General features: G+C 40.8%; 1 protein-coding gene across 1 annotated transcript in view; it reads right to left on the bottom strand.

The window, feature by feature from the left end:
• Positions 1-12207, bottom strand: part of Aox1 (aldehyde oxidase 1) — a 72984-nt gene extending 60777 nt beyond the window's left edge. Inside the window, exons 1-3 of the mRNA XM_028765575.1 lie at positions 12118-12207; positions 3930-3987; positions 3-99 (exon numbers count right to left, since the gene is read on the bottom strand). Coding sequence (XP_028621408.1) covers positions 3-99; positions 3930-3987; positions 12118-12159 — 197 coding nt within the window. The 5' untranslated portion in view covers positions 12160-12207. The remainder of the gene's footprint in view (positions 1-2; positions 100-3929; positions 3988-12117) is intronic.
• Positions 12208-22262: the final 10055 nt, after the last annotated feature.

Here is a 22262-nt window from a genome sequence, read left to right as displayed (position 1 = left end):
ACCTGACCGTCTTGGTGCTGGGGTTGTACCGTGAGAGCATCACTGTGCAGGCGCCGCAGCCCCCGCTTCCACAGCCATACTTGGTTCCTGTGAGTCGGACTGGAAGGAGCTCAGTTAAAGAGAACATTTTCTACATTCTTTTCTTTCTAGAATAGTCCTGCCTGACCTAAGGAAGCAATGCCATCACAGACATGTATAGGCACGTCCAGTGTGAATTCACCAGTGGCTGCCATTTAAGTCTTGTAATTTCCTGCTTCCTTTTCTGTTACAGCTTATACCCACCCTTTGTATGAAGCTGGGAAATAGGTGCCAAAAAGAGGGCCAGACTGAAGAAGGAAAGGCCTATGTGTGTAAGTATCTGAGAATCTGCAGGCAGGAGTGTGCATTTGCCCTGGATATTTGCCTTCATCATTATGTAGGTCTCTGATGAGATGCACAGTGCAAAATGTTGTAAAGACCTTATGAAATGTTTGTGTCACGCTGAAACACAGTAAATCATTTGCTTCTTCCGAGCCAAAACTTCTAACTGTTCCCTCTGATCTGCTCCCTCAGTATTCTGTGGTAGCATACACTTCTAATTTTAGTCACACACAGAGCTGACCTATTGGAAGCTTTCTATATGTGTGTGCCTCTGTCTCCTGGAATTAAAGGTGTGTACTACCTTGCCTGGGCCTAAGCTTTTCATGGCCTCTATGCCTCAAAATCAGGATCAAAAGTATATGTCTTTTAGCCTCAAGACATGGATCACAGGTGTGCCCTTCATTTCTGGATTGTAGTTCATTCCAGAAATAGTAAAGTTACAACTGGGAATAGCCATTACAGTTGGTAAGCTGGTAAGCTCCCTGGTCATTCAAAGGCTCAGAACCAGTGTCTTAAATAAAGTCAGGCAGCTTATAGGGCTCAAAAGTTACTTCATGGGGTCACTGCTGGACAGTAGGATGCAAATATAAATATTATTTATGACTTCCAGGGGAGGAGGGTCTTCAGGAGCAAGGAAACTTTTCTTTTTCCTGACCTCTTTCTATTTGCTGAAGTTCAGTATAGAGGGTAGACCTCACTTGCTCATGTCTATAGGTAAAAGCTGCCTTCTGAGCAGGATAGAGAAGACAAAGGCACCAGGATTTACCATGGTTACGGCTGTCACGTTGATAAGCTCTAGAACTAGATGGGAGATGGGCCTCTGGGCATGCCTGTGGAGGACTATCTTGGGTATGAGTATGTTAACTTTTGGGCAGACCTGTCTTAAATTGAGGTGCAGTTATTCCCTGTGCAAAGGGGTCCTGAACTCTGTAAAGAGGAAAAATGGGACAGAAGCATGCACACATTCATCTACTGTTCTTTGCTTCTTTACTGTGGATGTAACGGGACCAGACACCTCAAGCTCCTCCCACTGTAACTTCCTTCCCTATGGCTGCTCCCTTGCTGGTGAGTTGGTAATACATGAGAAATGGCATCCTTGTTAACCATCACCAGTAGCTTTGATGTATATTCTTTGGCCTGACCAGAAGTCTAGGACCATTCCCCTCAGTCTTTTCTTGATTTCCAGGTTGGACTTGCCTTGTACCTTAATGGTCCAGCAATCCTTCTCTGGCTTTCCTTCCACATGGACATCTCTTCTAACAAAATGCTCTCACATGCCACTGTATTTTCTGGTGTCTGCTTCCTGGAGAACACAAACCAGTACAGTGAGAAAAAAAATTTCCACTTTCTATCCTATTAGTACTCTGGGTTTCTAGCACCCACATTGCACCAAACTCTAAGAACTACCATACATAGGTACCGTGGCTATTTAGAAAGTCGGTATTTGTTGTCCTTATGGTTAAAGGTCTTGAATGGCTTTCTGGGCCATACTCATGTGTCTGAAAGTATTGATTCTTCTTCTATGCTCTTGCTTGGAATTTCCCCATGCCCAGTGGACAGATATACTAACAACTCTCATGTTTTGCATATAATGTAGTGGAAAGGCCAGCCTCTGGAGTTCATGCATAATGGACTATGAAATGCACATAGGGTCATATTTTCAAATGTAATTTTCCATTTTCATTTGCGTTCAGAAAGCGTTGGTGTTTTCTTTCTCCAGTGGCATAAACATCAGTCATTGAAGATAAAGCACACTGTCTGTTAATCCTACAGGATGCTTAATGAATGCTTTTAAACATCCTTCTTTTTAATTCCCCTTGCTCATTTCTCTATTCTATCCAATCCAATTAGTGCTAAAGCAGAGGTTAGAGAATTCCCTGACATGTTCATCCAAACACACCACTCATCCACTGAAACACATCACACAGAAGTACACTGAACTTTCTCAAACTCATACATTCATTACTTCCACACACACTCAAACACACACATACATACCAACTCAAACACTCTCACCTCTCTCTGTCTCTCTCTGTCTCTCTCTCTCCCTCCCTCCCTGTCCTCCTCTCTCTCTCTCTCTCTCTCTCTCTCTCTCTCTCTCTCTCTCTCTCTCTCTCACACACACACACACACATACACACACGGACAGTCATTCTCACACAACACAGATTCATAGACTCTCACGCACAATGCACACTCACATACACACATTCATGGACACTCTCACTGAAATGCTCTCTCAGACACAAACCCAGTCACACACCCACACGTACATCTATTCATTTAGGCACACTCAAGCACACATACTCACAGGCCCACATCTGTGGTTCTGCCTTCTGCCTTGCTGCTGGGGTGTGGGAATTCCACCAGGCCAACAAAATGTGGAACTCTAGACTGCAATTATCCTGTGCTGCCATCAGGTGTTGGCCTTGTGGGAAGCACTGATACACCACGCAGTGGGTGGGAGAATGCACCCTTGGTTAAGGGCTTCAGCTTGAGTGAGAAACAGCATAGGCTGAGGCCTAGGCTGGGTTCCCAAGCTCCTGGGTGTCCTGTTGCTGGTGGCAATCACTGGGAGTCGTCAGAAGGGAAGGGGCCCATGGGCTGAGGACAACAAGCATGGTTGGGGGAATAGGGAACTCCGCAAACTCAGTTTCGGCAAGTCCCGAGCTCGGAAGGGCTTTCTGCAGGAGTCTTAGACTGCATGGATTTGTAGACGAAGGCTTTCCTCATGCTCTCCATGGCAGTTCTTGATGAGAGAGACAATCTTTGATTCCAAACTGTTTATTGATTGTTCATTGTGGAAAATGGGTCCATACGACCTCCTCAAGGTAGACCAGAGAGATTAAATACCTTTTATAGGAAAAAATTTTCGGGAAGGGAAGTTTATTGGGTAAATCCTCAGTGTCTATCTAGATATTTCGTTAGCATGGAGAACTCTGTTCTGATCTACTTGAACTGTGCCAGGAAACTTAGGAAGGTGTGGCAGGCATCTGCCTGCTCCCTACCAGATTCTTGGTCTGGAGCATGTGATCACACTCTCCACACACTCAAAAACTCTTAAATATTCTCATTCCCACAAACTCACACACAAACACACTTGTAAACCCTTTCGCACACACACTCAGAGGCTCACTAAAACATACTCAAACACACACAGAGAGGCTCATATGCATACATAACACATTCTGGCATGCATTCACACTCATTCACACTTACATGAATACACACATTCATGCACTCGCTCTCACTCAAACACACATTCTCCCACAGTAACACACAAAACACATTCAACACTCAGACACACAGACTCAAACATCTTATATCTCAAACACAGACACACACTCACAAGCTCACACAAAGATTCACACTCATCCACACACTCATATTCCTCCCAAGCTCACACACAAGAACATACAAATGCATACTCAAACATGCTACAGACTTCTAGATATATGTATGTGCTCATATGCTCACAAACAAACCCACACACACATACATAGACTCTCACAGGCTCATGGACTTAACACACACAAACCCACACCCTCAAAATACACAGCAAAGGATACGATTCTTCCTCAGGTACGGTAAAAGCATCATTTCAGGATCGACATTTTTTTCTACCACCTGTGCAATAGAAACATAGTTATGCACACAGAAATGAGAGCTGGTGTGGTGTTATGTTCACACCAGTAGGACCCTGGTGATTTGAGAGAAATGCTCCTGTGATATACAAATGTCAACATACAAGTGAAAGGATAAATCTCCAACCCCAACTGTCCCTTATCTGGAATCATCACCGTTCCCTAAGGTGACGGCTGTTTCCACTCATGGGCACATTAGTAACTCTGTCCACTTCTCCTGGAAAGACACTGGGACGGAACAGTGGGATGGGGAGGTGGAAGCAAGAACAGAGAGAAGAACTGCTGGCAGAGCATCTGAGAGATGACAGTAGTTACTTTAAAGACCCCCCCACGTTGTGACCACAGCCAACCAAGTCCCCAAATACTCAAATAAAGCAGCAAATGCATGTGCTGAGCGAGCCACACATGACTGTGCAGCCAGGCACACCTAAGCAACTGGCCTGACAGACAGTCAGGTGCAGAAACTGAAATATGATGGCTTGTCATGAAATCTTGTTTTCTCTATTTTGATTAAATTTTAAAAAGTTGTTGTTTTAAGCACACATGTACTGCACAGACATACATGTATAAGCAAAACACATAAAATACATACCATACACATAATAAATACCCATACACATAAAATTTAAATGTAATGTTTTAAGTTAGTACATAAAGAAATGGATTTGTGACATTTTTGCTTTGTTTCTATTTATCCTTTCCCCCACTGCGGTCCTCCAGCTGGTCCTCTCTTCTGCTCTCACACCCCATGCATTTGAGATTCCTTTGGCATTCACAGAACAGAACAGAACAGAACAGAACAGAACAGAACAGAACAGAACAGAACAGAACAGAACAGAACAGAAAGAATAAGGGCTTACTTAAAATATTTATATAAATCCTGATCATCTTAGGAAGAGAAGGCATACATTCCATTGTTGACTCCTCAGACACTTACAGGACAAAGCAAACTCTAGAGGAACATGCAATACACACACACACACACACACACACACACACACACACACACACACACCTTCCATAGGATGTTTGGCCTTCAGACAAACTTGATGTTAATTCACCAAGCTTACACTTGTCTCTCTTTTTCCCCAACCCACTCACAGCCTTATTCTTGGCCAGGACTTCTAAGTTTTGAAACCTGGGTTATTTCTAACTTTTTATTTCCATCCACTGCAATCAGGGCCACCAAGTTCTGCTTCTTGAGTGTCTGAAAATGATTCTGAGTGCCGTCTACTACACTATCACCACCAGCATGAGCCTTCATCATCTGGAGTCTTCACAATTACAAGAGATGTCTCACAGGACTTTCTGCCTCCACCCTGCCATCTATAAGCCTAGCCTGTAGAAGTGGTGGCTCTAAAATATTAGTCTGATCATCCTGTGTACCTGCCATGCAGTTGCAGGATATTTGATCACACTGTGATCCTGAGATTGTATTGTTTACTGTTTCTAGTTGTGGTGTGGCTGTATCCCTAGCACACACCTTTAATCCAAGAACTTTCTGCTTGAATGTTGTAAATAGGATTAAATAAATTCAACCATTGGTCAAGAGGCAGAACAAGCAACCAGCTGACAGAAAGAAAGCCATAGACTGGAAAGAGCCATGTTGTCTCTCCTGGGAAAGGTACAAGAATGTTCCGTAAATGACCTCCTTGAGACAAGGCCCCTTGGACTCTTTCTCCTACTTGGCAGGACTAGTGGGAATGATAACCAGAATGACTGTGTCGATCCTTTGGAGATGGAACCATGATTCTCGCTTATTTAAAATGTTAGGTAAAGACATGAATGATTAAGACCTTTAAAGAATACCTTTCATTGGATGATCTCAAAATTGATAGGAATATATGAGGAAAAAGGAAGGGGTTTGGGTATGCCAACAACTTCTTCTGAGGATGCCAATACTTTGAAGAGAAAGTTCAAAACTTACTTAGAGAAGATAGTGCCTAAAGAAACAGGGTCTAAAGGTTAATAGGAAAGAGTTCATTCTCAGGACAAGTTAGCTCAGCCTTAGGATATGTTAGTAAGTAAAAATTGGTATGCTCTTAAAAGAAATATAAATTGGACAGATTCATTTTGCCTTAGGTAAGGGCCTATCTAAAAGAAAGAAACAGTATGAGTTGATGGAAAAGTTAGCTTCTGCTCTTTATAGGAAAGTTGTATAGGGCAAGACCATTCTGTAAATCTAAGACAGATTATGGCATAAAGACAACTTGCAATGCATTGTGAGCATACTGAATTAGAAGGTGATAAAATACAGAGGTTATATTCCTGTTAAAAGTTTGTTTAGATTCTAATTGTCTTTTACTTGGAAACTGCATATCTACTGGCGGCCTATGCAGAAATTAGTTGTGCCTGGCTAGATATAATCATTTGTTTGCAATAAAATACTTAGATCATTTGTCTCTCAGTATTCAGGTGTGCTTCACTATGACATAATCATTTGGATTGTAATACTATACTGCTTAGACATAGTAAAAGGTTAATCTCTGACCACGAGAAAATAAGGGGAACTTAAAATAAATTTTAATAAGTATTTGTTGAGATTCTTGGATAATGATTAGGGAAAATCTGAAACCATATGTGTTCGAATGTCCTGAAATTCTGTATAAATAAAGATGGCTTGAGCTATTCAGGGCCACTTGCTTGAACAACACCAAGTGGTCAGAGTCCTCCTTTTCACTGACTCCACATCTCCATTCTGGATTACTGAACTCACCAGACAAGGATTCTGGCAATAGACAGCAAGAGGAAGTCAGGTGCATGGACAGAGATACATAGGAAGTAGAACGAAGGGATATTCAGCTTGAGAGTTTTTCTGAGTCAGTCTGGGGAAAGATGTTTTCTGCCTTTTGGGACTTCACTGACACGGAAGATCAGTTGGTTACATTCTCTGCCTCTCTAACAGGCTTTCACCTCAGCATCTGGCTCCGAAGTCTTCATTGGCAAAATCAAACAACTAAGATTTTGTTAAAAACAACATTTGGGACTCAAACACATGGCATGACCAAAAATAGAAGCAGAAAAAAAAAAAGATAAATGACTTAACTGAGATTGACATTGATCGTAATTACTATCAGTCTGATAATTCATATTTTGTCCTTAATAGCCATAGTAGTGTTTTGTGCCAAATATGATGAGTGAATTGATAAGCCTTAGAAAGACTTATAAAAGAAAATAAGAGCCAGGCAGTGGTGGCGCACGCCTTTAATCTCAGCACTTGGGAGGCAGAGGCAGGCGGATTTCTGAGTTTGAGACCAGCCTGGTCTACAAAGTGAGTTCCAGGACAAAAATAAAATAAAATAAAAGAAAAGAAAAGAAAAGAAAAAAAGAAAAATACTCAGAAACATACAGGGGAATTTAGAAAAGACCCTACTGTGTCACTGCATGATGAAACTGAAGAGGGGCAGCCCAAAATTGTTAGAAAACCAACCTTAGTTTATTCAGCTAATATACAAGACCTTTCAGGATGCAAATGGCACCCCCAAGGTTATGAAGACGTTAAATCAAACCCTATAGACATATTAGATTTAAGGAGATTGTTTAATGTGGTTTGCATTCACCCTAAAAAAAGCAGATAGTAAATTCATGGGGCAACTCAGAACAAAATTATCCCCCAAGACTGGAAAGATTTGGCAACAGCAATATTGGAAACTGGTCCTTAGTTACAATGGTGCACATGGTGGAAAGAGGAAGCCGGTGCCTAAGAACAACACAATAGCGCTAGAGGTATTAATATTTCCCAGGATCAGTTGCTAGGTGAAGGTCAATAGGCTGAGTTACAAAGGCAGCTTAAATCCGATGATCATAACATTGGCACTTTGTCATTTAGCAGCTTTAAGTGCTTGGGACAAGGTTGGAGAATCAGGAAAGAAGTCTGAGTCATTTACTAAAATTATACAAGTCCCCAAAGAAGCCTTCACTGATTTTATGTAAAGATTGACTTCAGCTGTAAATAGAATAGTATCAGATTAAGAAGTCAGATAAATATTGATCAAATCTTTCGCTTTTGAAAATGCTAATTCAGAATGCAAAAGAGTGACGAGGCCTTTAAAGGCAAGATCGGCACCAATAGGAAAGGATTATAGATATGGCTGATGTTGGCTCTCATGTTTATGATGCTACTCTGATAGGAACAGTAATTTCCAAAAGTTTTAAGAAAAATCAAAATGTCTGATGTTTGAATTGTGGTAAGCAAGGTCATTTGAAAAGAGATTATAGTCAAGGCATGTTTTTTCTAGAGATAATTTTAAAAAATGAAGGCCCCAGCCTTCTGGAGTATGCAGAAGGTTGGCAAAGGCTGGCATTGGACTAATGAATGTAGATCAAGGGATAGGCAAGGCAACCCTTTGCCACTGGGAAATGCCCTAGGGGGCCTCCAGCAGGCTGGATATCAAGTTTTATTTGTCTATCACTGTCAGAGAAAATCAGTCACAGAGCAATTAAAATATTTAATGTCTGTTGTTAAAAATAACACTGTTCTGGATTTAATCATGACCAAAACAGCTTCTGTAGATAAGACAAAATCTTCAGAAGAGATCAGAAAACAAGTATTCAAAAAAAAAAAACAAAAACAAAAAAAAACCAAAGTAGCCAGGCAGTGGTGGTGCATGCCTTTAATCCCAGCACTTGGGAGGCAGAGGGAGGTGGATTTCTGAGTTCGAGGCCAGCCTGGTCTACAGAGTGAGTTCAGGACAACCAGAGCTACACAGAGAAACCCTGTCTCAAAAAAACAGAAATCAAAAAAACAAAAAGAAAAAAAATATTTTGGCAAACTGCTATAAACGATCAGATATCAAAGCTATACAAATAAATAGCATTGAAATTGAAGATTTAGTAGACACAGAGGCAGATGTAGCAATAATTTCATTAAAATAATGGCATCCAGATTGGCCTTATCAGAAGGTAAATATCCAGCTTCTAGGGACTGGAACTTTATCTCAGGTTAAAGTGCAAGATAGGTCAAGGGTATAGAGCCAGAAGGACAAATAGGAAAACTAAAGCCACGTGTGGATAATATAGCCATGAAGTTATGGGGATGTCATTTGTTGCAACAATGGAAAACACAGACTAACATCTCTCCAGTCTCAGAAACAAACCATAAAATAAGGAATGCTTCTGAGAAAAATATTAAAAGATATTACTAAAAACAGCCACAGACCGTTCAGGTTGTACATGAGCAGGGCATAACAGCTGTTGGTCTTTCAAAGGTCCCAACCACTCTACCTTTAAAATGGTCAACTAGGCATAACAAAATAAAAATAAAAATATTTTCAAATGATAATTTACCAAAGGCATACTTGCCTTACAGATATGAAATAAAAAATGGGTTTTCTTAAACTATGTGTTTTAATTCCATGTTAGAATATTAAAAGTATAGATTTTCTCATGGTCCAAACCATCTTGGACATATGATTTTGAGTTTTCTTCTTAAATAAAAAGGATATTTTTGTTGTTTGGTATTAAAAACACAGTTAAGAGATTTAAAATGTTTTAAGTAAATTCAAATGGTTGCTATAGTTCATACTTGTTTTTAAAAGTTAGAGTGATTTGGAGCTAAGATTAAATATTTGAGCAAGGCAGTGGTGGGGAGTCCAGGCCTTTAATCCCAGTAAAGACAGGCAGATCCCTATAAATGAATTATCTTCTAAATTCTAGAGTTACAGTGAACAAGGTGGTGATGGTGCACATCTTTCATCCCACCACTCGAAGACAAAAAATTTTGATACAGCTCCATATTGGTGTGTTTTTACACTAGAGAAATCACATACCATATTTACAGATTATTACAAAACCCCTCTATAGTGTTACTAGAAAGGCAGCTAATTTCCAATCGGGACAGGAACAAAGAATAGCTTTAGCAAGTGCCAGTAATCTCATCTCCATGAATGCAACCCTGACCAATATTGAACCAGATGATATCCTAATTATGGATATTATGTTTATTGTTGAATTGGCAACTGGTGACTCTTCATAGAGCCAAAAGGATTCCACCAGTATTTGCCTGTTGGCTTCTATTGCAGATGCTTTCCACATGTGGAGAATAAATACTCTCTCTTTGAGAAACAAATCTGGACATTTTATAAGGCATGAAGAACACTCAGTCACTGCCAACCACCCTATGGTCATAAATCTGTTCCTTTACAATGATGGATTGGGTCTGTGTGAAGGCAGAGTCCCTCACAGGCTTAGTCATGGAAGAAAAGGTATAACAGTGGAACTGGTACCTATGTGAATTCCTTCTTGACAGGATGTGGTTGCAAAGAGGTCTGTACCTTCCCACACTGAGAAAATAGCTCAGTTGCCTAATCTGCTCACCCCCTGTTCCCCAAAAAGCTGTATTCTGGCTCCTGACCACACCTCCAGCCCTAACAATCTATTCACAGTGCTTGTAAATATTCTCCTTCTTTGGGATCTTTGCACCTGGATATCTCTGCCTGAAATTCCTTTCCCCATATATGTGTGTGTATTTGTACACACGTATACATATGTGTGTGTTTGTATACATATATGTGTATATGTGTTTGTGTGCCTGTGTATATTTGTATACATATGTACACACACACACACACACACACGCGTGCGCATGCTTGGCTAGGTCCTACTTCATCCCAGACACTGTTCCAGTGCCCCCTGCTCTGAAAGGTCAAAGCATCCCCTCCATTCACTCCTTCAGGTCCTGACCATCACTCCGTTTTCATGCCAGCACCTGCCACTTCCTAACACCACATTCTCTCCATTTATTTATATGCCTGTTGGCTGCTTCGCCAGCACAGTATCAACTGCGCACCACCAGGGGTCGCATCATTTCTGTGGTTTGCTGTATCCCATAAGCCCTAACACAGTTTAATGTCTGTTAAGATGTTCATGAAAACACACATTCATGATCGCGCTTTCCGAAGTAAGTTGGCCTGTTAGTAGCCTTTGAGTCTGCCAAGAGGTTATCTCAGTGAGTGGCATATCTGCAATGGATTCCGATTGTTTAGTAAGGACAGAACACTCTCCAGCTTTTTCTGTTATGCAAAAGAAAACCCGAAGGAGCAGGGCAGCCATTTCACCCCATTATCCTAGCTCACATGGTGGTCCTGCGGGGCCCTAATGGATCTCATCAAAGATCTATCTATTCCACTTCAGGGCCATGAAGCAGGGACTCATAAACTTTTAAACTTTTTTATGTGGGCTTCTATAATTTGGGAGACCCTGTTCTTCAAGAGGAAGAAAACACATTACAAAACTACAGCTGTGTGAATCAACTCATAGCTTCAGAAGAGGCCTCATACACGAAGGGTCTAGTTGGCGCTAAACCTTCCTTGGCTTCCTGAGGGTCAGCCAGTGCCAGCTAGGACAAGGACTCTAGCTGTCCCTAGCCAGTCACAGGGAATCAGAGCAGTACTGACATTGTGGACAGCAGGTCTCCAGGTCTCCATCCTCCAACTCAAAGTGCTATCAGTTTACACTGAGAACCCTCCGAATAAGCTGGGCCACTACGCAGACAGCTGCTTTAAATGATGTCCTGGGATGCTTTAAATGATGTCCCCAAGCAACAGGCTTTGCCTGGAGCAGCCATAAAAGTCTTCAGAGCCAAGGCACACACATAAATAAAACAAAATGTCACACTCAGCAGGGGTCCCTGATTCTGTCAAGCTGTGCTGTGCTAAGAACTTTCTTTGGCTTCACTAAATTACAACTTCATCTGAAAAATCACAGGGCAGCTAGAACCAGTGCATCTCTGTGGCCCTGTCCAGGGTGGGCATTGCTCACCCAGATAAGCTGAAAATTGAGGCTACTTATTTGATTGTGCTGGAAGTTGTTATCAACGCGGGCTTTAACGGAGGGAAGGTTTGGATATTCCCAACAGGGAACGGAGAGGCTCTGGGATTTAGACATTTCTGAAACTCTTAGTTTTCCATGTGCTGGTCTTGACGCAAAAGGTCTGAAAATTACTTTGATCTCCTTTGAAACGTGCCAAGTTTTATAATGCCAATTCCTATGCTGAGGACTCATAATAAGACTCCATGCTAAGGTTTCAAAGAAAGCGGGGCGCAGGCTGGGATAGGGCTCGGGACTGGGGCCCGGGACTGATGCAGGAGTCTGCCCGCCCTACCCGGGCGCTCACCTTCTGGCCATTCACGTAGAAAAGCAGCTGTGGGGGGTCCATGACGCCGAGGTCCCTTGCAAGTTCCTAGCAGTGCCTGTCCTTGGAGAGAATAAATTCTATGAGCCCAGAGGGCGGGGCTTGCCTGCGCCTCTAGGTCTCCACCCTCCCAGTAAGTTCTGGAAAGATCAATGCTGCCAAGGTCCTAAAGGGAAAACTGTCCAGCGCGGGAGACACACTGAAATCTTTGGTTTTTAGCATCGATGGGGTGGGGAGGGGTAGCTCTGCAGACAGCCTCAGGAATTCCTGAGTCATTGCTCTAGGATCCTGTGCCAATGCTTGTTTGTTGGATGTGGTTTCCAGTTCATTTGTTTAGGGAGAGGGCAGCTTGGCTGTACTGCTGAGTCACTTCCCAAGAGTCCTGCACCCTTAACGTTACTTTTTTGGCTTTCTTTACATTTTAGAATCTGCTTTATGAAAACCTGGCAAGTCTCAAATGAGACCAAATTATTTTTCACACCTCGTTTCACTTAGTATATATCCCTAGATTATTTTATTAATGCAAAACAACATCCCCTCCCCCACCCCATACCCCACCCCTCAATCACATAGAGTTTCTCTGGGTAACAGCCCTGGCTTTCTTGGAACTCTCTTTTAGACCAGGCTGGCCTCGAACTCATAGCTCTCCACCTGCCTCTGAGTGCTGGGACTAAAGGCGTGCGCCACTACACAATATTTTTATTGTGAAAACTTCCCAAGTTTGTACGTAGAGAAGAATAAACCACATCTCAACAATTCCAGGAGTGGTTAACACCTCCTGGCTTCCTCAATATCTTAAGCACATTTCAGATGGAGTGTTTTATCCCTAAATGCATCAGTGGAGAGAAAACGTGTGTGAGCGCATATTCTTTTCTTTCTTCTCTTTCGTGTGTGTGTGTGTGTGTGTGTGTGTGTGTGTGTATCACTATATAGCTATGGCTAGTTTGAAATGTACTGATTTTGAACTGACAGTTCCTATCAGCTGTCTGCCTCCTCCTGAGTGCTGGAACCAAAGTGTGTGTGTGACTAATACCTGTCAAACATTTTCTGTTTTGAAAAATACTTTATGTTTGACAGGGGCTGGGGAAATGGTTCAGAGGTTAAGAGCTTCCAGTACCCAGGACTAGAACAAGCCTGTTTTCTTTATAAAGTATCCAGTTTGGGGCATTCTGCTACACCAATAGTGAACAAATTAAGAGCTAGAATTCTATCGTTCCCCTGACTCCAATAATCTTGATTCTAAAATCTTAAACTACAGGCTGGAGACATGGCTCAGTGGTTCAGAGCATTTGTTTCTAACAGGTTCAATTCCCAACATTCACAGTCTTCTACAACTCCAGTTCCAGGGAATCTGATTTCCTTCTTCTACTGACCCAGGGCTCCAGGCGTGCACACACACACACACATGCGCACACCCATATATATATATATATATATATATATATATATATATATATGTACACACGTACATACATACATACATGCATATATACACATGCATTCACATGTACATAAACACATGTGCAGACACATAGAAAGGCATACAGACACACAGGCAAAACACTCATACACATAAAATAAATATTAAAAAAATTAAGCTATTTTCTTTATTTTTCCATAAATCTATTTAAGAATAAGAACATCAGTATTACAGCACCAGTAAAACTGGTGGACGAGTAAGACTTCTTTACAAGTCTTTTTATCCATGCAGCACATGCTGCTGACAATGCAAACTGAAAATTCTAGCAGTGGGCAACTGTGGGAACAAATGGAAGGGGTTAGATTAATTACCTCTGAGGGAGGGCACTGCTCAGTCTTTACAGTACCTCAGGAGAAGGGCTTTGACGAGCTACACCTGAAATTTCTAAAGAGAAGTGCAAAGGAGGAGTCTTGAAAAGACAGGCTGTGACCTCTGGCAGAGGTGCCCAAGTGTAGATTTGAACATTCGGCTGATTCTGGTAGTGCTGAAGCTAGCTGGCAACTACAACCAACTGGCACTGTTGGACAAAATGTGCTTACTAAGGTGAAGCCCACAGAAAGTGTAAGCTGTAAGGAAGGAGCAAGCGGAGGCCCTTTCTTTCTCTGTACTTCTCTCCTCTAGTGCCCTCTAGACAGGAGTTCAGCTAGCAAAGAACAGAACATTTCAGTCTTGGTATCATACAGGCAAGTGTCAAGTGACAGAGTTGAGACAATGGCTGGCATGCATTAAAAAGTGGACATTAGCCAGGTATGGTGCCTCACACTTGTAATTCCAGCTTCTGGAAGCCAAGATAGGGATATCATGTGTTTGAAGGCAGCAGATTTCAGACCACCCTAGGTACACAGTGATAGCCACTTTCAAAGCAAAAGGCTGAAACACCACAAGGTTTCAGGATCCACAGATCCATGGATGTTTTCTTATCAGTGCACTGACAAATATTCCTAGACCATTTTGTGTGTGTGTGCTACTAATGTTACTCAGATTCCCACCCATAATTCTCTACTGTGCTTTAAGGCCAGGATTTTGCAAATCATCTTTCTCTCTTGCCAGGCCCCTGTTAGTCTCCAGCAATTCGGGGTCTTAGAAGTATAGAAGGCAATAAGGAAAATGTGCCATCTTGTTCTGGGCAGTGGGGACACAGAAGCAGTCACCCTGGCAGCACCCGACTTTTTTGACTTTTCAAAAGCCAAATAATTATAGTTTATGCTGCAATGCGATTATAGCACAAGTTTATCTGACCATAAGAACCACAATCTTTTTAAGGAGAGGCATTCTCATAGAACTAAGGAACAAGGCAAAGATGCTGTTTCCAGCACTAACAAACACTTTCAGGAATCAGACATGACTAGATAAGAAAAGCCACGAATGCCTGGAGAATTATAATCAAGGAAAATAAAAACTCTTCAGCTTCACTTGCTCTGACCTCATACGGCTTAGCTGTAAATGAAGCGCCGGGTGTTTTAAAACTATCTTTTGTTATTTCTCCCTGTTCTCCAGCAAAAAGATACTTTGCAGTTAATGGCTAACTACAGGCTAACTTCTTAGGAAAAGGATCTCAAATTCACTGACCAGTAACTTTTCTCTAGATTTAAAGAGTCCATGTTATCTGGTCTTCAGACTTGTAAAACTGAGGCCCAACTATTTGCCAATCTTGTTAGTTACAGGTGAAATAGTGATTACCTTGCAGTGAAGTGTTTACCTGTAATCATTTGGATATGATTACAGGCTTATGTTTTCAATATTCCCCCTGCCCCTGTTGGTGGCCCTATTTTGGCAGGTGGATCTAACTGGACAAAGTGGGTCACAGGACCCTAATCTGCCTCTTCCTTTTTGAGATGAACTAACTTTGTCACATGTCCCAGCACTCACATACCTATCTGCCTCGCAGGGACAACCAACCACAGATCAACTCTCTTTCCACTTTTAAGATGTTCTAGCAGGTATTTGGGTACTAATGGTGAAAAAGAATCCACGGTTTTTATTTAAAGAATATAGGGACTGGTCTAAGAGATAAAACTTAGTTGCTCTATCAAGATCTTCTGGCAAAGAGAAAACATACTCAGGATGAAGACTGCTCAGAATATAGGGCACTCCCTGTCTCCTCTTCCCTCTCTTCCCACCCTGCCCTCTTGCCTCTCCCTATAAAGCTGAGGCCCCAAAGATGGTCTCTGTCTTGGGAGATGAATGCTTTTGTTCTACTACCCTCCAAAGTTTCTGACCTTGAGCAAACTTATTTGTCACCAACTCATGGCTTTTGAGCAAGGAACTTGTTTCAGTCATAAAATCATAAAAATAGGGTCAGACAGCTTGGTTCAAGAAGTATGCCTGGAAAATATTATTATAAGCCATAACAGGGTTTATTAATCAACATACAAAAAACCAGTAATATTCATATATGCAAACAGTAAATTAAGTTCTCTTGTGCCAACCCCATAGAAGGACAAAATGCCTAATGGTAAATTTATTAAAAGATTTGCAAAACCTATGAGGAAAACACTAACATTCTAAAGAGAATTAGTCATAAAATGATATATAAGTGAATAGAAGACAGGAAAATCAACAATCGACACACACATGGAAACACAATACTAAAAACTTCAAATCAGTAAACAGATATGAGCTCTTGGGTCAATAAATCACTTGAGAAATAGTAAAATATTACAGGTATACTTCACACCATACAATAAATGCTGTCTTAGTCTGAAATTTAAATGTAGGGCTCACAAAGATGGCTCAATGGGTAAAAAGCAGATGACTGGGGTCCCTCAGACCCTCATGATGAAAGAGGACATGTTCCATAGCATGTATGTATGCACGCACACAATTTAACAACTTTTAAAACCTAAGACCATGGGTACTTTTATAATCTGGAAACATTTTTTTTTTAAAGTGTGATCAAATTCTACCAATAGTAAAAGAAAAAGACTGGCTAGAAAACATGAAGTAATTTGCACGGGAGAGAAAAATAAGGAAAATCTCATAAAAGGTACAAGAGAAAAAAAGAAACAAAAAATATACTGTCAGAGGAATTCCAGGAGGTCAGAAGTCTTAAACAGTATTCCCGGAGCATGAACAGACTGTCGGAGAGGCAACCTTCCCCAGTGTGCATGCTCCTTTAACAAGGCCTCCAACCTCCATTGCACAGCAGGGTGGTGCTCTTGTGTTTTAGCTGTGAAGATGGCATCCTCTATGTTAGGAAGAATTCCATGCCTTGTCCTCCTGCAATAAACAAGCCTCAAACCTGCCATCCTAGAACATCTCAAGGACTACATCAAGTGCTCACGAACAGATTAGAGTCTATCCTGTTATTAGCCAGAGATTAACTAAGAAAAGTGTTTATACCTCCATCAGCTAAAGTTTGCCTAATTGTGTGACTGTGGCAAACTATGTAGTGGGTTCAGACACAAGGAGGACTATTACTTAAAATAGTAATAATAAAAAAAATGAAAATGAGCTAGACAGACAGCTGTTTATGGTCTTATAGAGGACTCAAGTTCAGTTCCTAGCATCCATGCTCTAGAGGATCCAGTGTACTCACTCACCTGTGCAGATACAGACGTAATTTAGAATAAATCTAAATTCCAGAAAGAGAGAAGACAGGACACTAGGTAAGCTCATCCCTCCTTACATATCTGGGAGGGATGGCTCAGTGGTTGAGCATCTGCAGCTCTTCCAGCGGACTTGAGTTGGTTCCAACCACTCACACTGGCCCGTAATTCAAGCTCTTATGGCTCCTCTTACCTCCACAGGCAGCACCCTCTCTGCCCCCATGGCATTCATTCACATTATGTATATAATATTATTTAAATGTCTGGAAAGCTAGGGTATTATCTACTTTTCTGGTTGCAGGGACAAATACCTGATACAATGTAATTTAAGGGAGTAAGTTTACAGTTTGAAGGGATAAAATCCATCATGGTGGAGAAGGCATGGCAGTAGAAATGTGAGGTGGCCAATCCCATTTCACCAAGTTAGAAAAGATCAACGTTGGTGGCCAGCCTGTCTTCTCCTTCCCCTTCTTCTATGGCCCAGTCAGTGGGATGGTGTTGCTCTTCCCACCTTCATTAGTCTGGAAAGCCATTCTCAACATGCCTAGAGTGTCTCCTATGTGATCTAAGTTCTGTAGAGATGCTATTAACCACGACAGCCACCTCTGCCTCAGTCATCCTATCATGTGTAACTGAGAGAGGCTCCTGCCTAACAAGTGTTTCTAACATAGGCAGAATGGCGAGAGGAAACAAAAACAGGCTCGGACAAGAGTGATTTTCAAATCCTCTATGATCTTCATGAATGGCTCAAAAGCAAAAGACAAGGTAGCCTGATACACAGGGTAACCAATGCAAAACTATTGATACATTTACTTGGTTATAAGAATAGTTGCTTGGTTATATGAATTCGATAGAAATTTAAATCAACAAGTTATGTGATGATCAATGTTTTTTAAAAAAGTTTATTATTAAAGCTATAGCTATTTTATGCACATAAATCTAGCATTAATCCACAAAAGGGCAAAAAACAAAAACAGAACACTTCTTCATGTACAAAACTCAAACAACCGAATACTTCTTTGTCTCATGTCCTTCTTATGCTTCTGTTCTGACTTGTGCTTTGAGAACTTGGAAAAACTAACATCTGTGTCTACTTCATCTTGACTTCATCTTCTCATCTTACTGCAAAAGAAAAGAAAAAAAAAAAGCAAGATTAGCAATAATAATGCCAAGCTAATTTTTTCCCATGAAAAGGACATTTCTAGTAATGAGTTTCCTTAAACACAGCATTGTCACATGGGTGAGCATCGGAGCTTTTCTCTACAGTATTTAGCAGCCACGACTGTATTTCTAGTACTTGGTTTATCTACAGCAGGCCTCTGTATCTCAGTGATGTCACACTGTGGGTACTTTTCTGGGAGTCACTGTTTTAATTCAACATCTTGAGCATCTTCAAGCCTCTCCCTCACTGAAACCATGGACACGCACTGCATACTCTAGATGCTGCAGCATCTGTTTCTGTTGGAACCTGGAGCACTTGCACTTGGGCCAAGGGTTGTTGTTGTGTGTTTTCTGTGAGCTAGTTACTCATTTCCCTCAGAACTGTACCTGTGGGAAATGCATGAGTCGGAGATGAAGGTTTCTCCAGAAAATATTTACTTTGCTTCTTACAACAAAAGGAAAACTACAATTTATGGGTTTCTTATACTCCACTCTCAGATTTCCAACTGAAATCTGAATAAAAGCTTGGTTTTAACTATAAATTCTAGCATATTTGTTTTGTCTCAAATTCAGGACTACAGCTGTTTCCAGGGACTGAGAAGGCCAGTGGGAACTTATGCTTAGGTTATGGCTCTATTGAGAGTAGCTCAACTTCACTGAAAGGATCTGCATTAGACTTCGCTCCAGCCAAGCCCCAGGATATTCATTCTGACCCTTTACTCTAAGGCTGAGAATGTTAAGTCAACCTTCCCTAACTAGACAAGTACCTCAGGCAAGCTTCTGGTCCACTTACCTTTTTGAGTTCCTACTCACTTTTCCCTGGGCTGAGCCCCTTTTACAATTCATATTAGGCAAGAAGTACATTAAATTTACTTTGCTTTTTAGTATTTCATCAGGCATTCTTGATTTCTCAGTAAGAGGGTCGATCCATCCTCCTAGTACCCAGTGCTACAAGTGGCACTGAATCTCTTCTCTACACTATGTGTGCATGCACATGCACATGCACATGCACATGTGTAAGGGGTTATGGTTTTGGTTGAAATGTATACACACAGTCTCAAACTGAAAGGGCAGAAAGGATAGCTGGAAAGCAGGGTCCCTTTTCTGTTGGAACTCATTTCCAGAGCCAATGACAATATCATTTTAAGTAAGTGACTTGATAAAAAATGTTAAACAAAAATCACAATATACTTTCAGTACAAATTATGAATGATGTCAACCCAGCTGTTAGTGTTGGAAACAGAATACTTCAGCAGTGTCTATTTCAAGTAGAACTCCCATACTCGAGGACTGGAATAGGAACCATAAAAAGACATAACAAAAGTATTTTTAAAAATCTTTATCTTTCAGATGCAAAGCACTGAATATGAAAAGGAGATATTTTAATAGTAAAACCCATAATCTATAATGAATATATATTTGTGTTTTTAGAGCTATTATCTTTCTGGAACAAAGAGTAGATAGAAAAGATAGTCACATGGGCACACAGCAGCACAGATTTTACTGCAGCACTGTTAGAATAAGGAAGACCAGGAAGGGAAAAAGAAGAGAAGATGACAGAGAGAACCTAGAGATATTACCACCAGAACTACAAATGCAACAGTGCCCAGATAGCACTTCTCACTCGCCACTGGCACAAATTAAAAAAAAAAAATGGCAATACACTGTGTTTGGGGGTATGTGTGATCCACCACAGTGTGGATGAGAATGACATCAGTACAATGAAAAGAAGCAATAATGTCTGAACCTCAGTGGATTATGAAACCATCTAATCTACAGCAGAAAGAATTATATATAAATCCAGTTGGTAAATTGGTTTTAACAGAGATATGAGATAATTCTGAAACTATGTACTAGAATTGAACAAACAAGTAAATATTTTCAGATAATGAAAACTAGGCTTCTTACTGATTGAGAAATTACAAATTAAGCAAAGGGGAATGCTAAAATGAACCCTGCAGCATTAAATTAAAACTAGCAGTATTAGATCAATTCTAATGTATCATGATTTTATTATATACATAATACATACAGAAATATAAAAGTGTATGTCTATGTGGGTGTTGTATAACAGTTTCCTCCAGGATTAATACATTCTACCCTGTGGGAAGCTCCTTAAGCAGTAGGCAAACAACTCAAAATAGCTCCAGGAAGTTCCTGAAACTGACCAGATTCACTAGAGTGAGTAATAAAAGCTAAAAGTTCTCCTTTGACTGAAGGAAGCTGAGCTTCAAAGACTCTTAGACAAGCCAAACTTCAAAGAAGACTCTGAGATCAGACCAGCTGCCTGGAAGAAGCAGAAACCAGCTGAGTTATCTTGAAGAGGTTTAGACAAACTGAGTCATCTGGAAAGGACTCTCTCCAGCTTGTTGTGCTGCCTGTAGGCTGTGCAGTGAGCTCCAGGTTTTCCAGCTTTTGTGAGATGTCACCCATGTTAGGGTGGGCTTTGGTGATACAGTTGTCTTTGAGCCACTCCTGCTCCAGTAAGTAACCAAGTAACCTCTCATCTATTAAGTAACTCCAATAAAATTCACTGATTCAATAAGGTGGACTTTGGCCTGTTGTGGGTTTCCTATCTGGGGTGTGTGTGTGTGTGTGTGTGTGTGTGTGTGTATGTATTTTTTTCTGGTATACATATATATATGAGTATTTTTTCCTCCCAGGAAAGTTTTGCCACACAACAGTGGGAAACTAGGATGTATATGTATATACATGCACATATATATATATATATATATATATATATATACATCCTAGTGTATATATGTGTATATATGCATATATACATATATATCCTAGTACTCTCTGTGAGAGGCCCAAACATAATCCCTGTGGTACAGACTATAACAAGGACACTACCCACAATCCCCATCTACTGGCATTCATGCCTTTATATAAGTCCTTCCAGGTGATTATGGACAGGAACAGTGATTTGTGTCTAACAAAGTGACAAGGATTGAAAGGCCACCTCACTTTTGAGAGCACATTTCACTATAAAACACTATCTTGCTAAAGGGTTTTGCTGTAGAGTCTTTCTATAGCTGGCTTTGAGCAAGTGGCCTTGTTGGGAGGGAAGCCCATGTAGCATGGAGGTGAAAACAGTCGACAGCCAATATCAAGATGCTGAAGTCCTCTTCTACTGTCATGAGGAAATTCTACCAATAGCGTCTATGAGCAGAGCCTCCAGATAAGAACTCTCTGGCACTCGGATCACAGTATTAAGAGACCCTACTCTGAACATCAATTAAGCCATGCCTATATTCTGAAAAAGAATAATCTGGTTGCTAAACACAATTTTACAATAAAGAAAATCAGAATTCCTAAGAAATGTCTGATTCTAGGACCAGGACAGGGAAAGTATGATGATGAAACTGGAACATCTGTGGTGTCAGAAAGTAATGAAATGGTCAAGAGTATGACGTCTTGTTAAAGGAAATCAGAAGCTATTCTGAAGGGGCTCCCAATACCAAAGGTGGAATCACTTAAAGATGGACCATACTGGGTTTCAAGGAGACTATAATGTGGGGCTATTAGTTCACAGAAGTATTTCCTCACAGAAGCAAAATGTCAGTAATAGTCTCACACATTACACAGGTATTGGTTTTAAGCAAAATCTACTAATACTAAAATCACTAAACAAAATTTTGACACACAGGATGTACAGACTCAAAGAATCTCTCCCAATCCTTAAGGAAAAGATAAAAATTTCACGTTGCAGAAACCCAGCAGATTTCAACAGTAGCTAAGAGATCAAGGTTAACCCTATCATGGTATAGGAACAGACTAATATAATAAAACCTTGATATGATGCTAGGACATATCTTTCATGTGGAACTCATCCAAAAAAGTATAACTATAGTATGATCATGAGGGGGAAAAAGGTAAAAATATCCCCAAATCTCAATTTGTGGATATTCTACAAATTAACTAACTGACTG

The sequence above is a fragment of the Grammomys surdaster genome, unplaced genomic scaffold (genome assembly GCF_004785775.1).
Source record: "Grammomys surdaster isolate TR1022 unplaced genomic scaffold, NIH_TR_1.0 165, whole genome shotgun sequence".
Taxonomy (NCBI): domain Eukaryota; kingdom Metazoa; phylum Chordata; class Mammalia; order Rodentia; family Muridae; genus Grammomys; species Grammomys surdaster.
The sequence above is the reverse complement of the archived record's forward strand: the minus strand, read 5'-3'. Positions and strand labels throughout refer to the sequence as shown.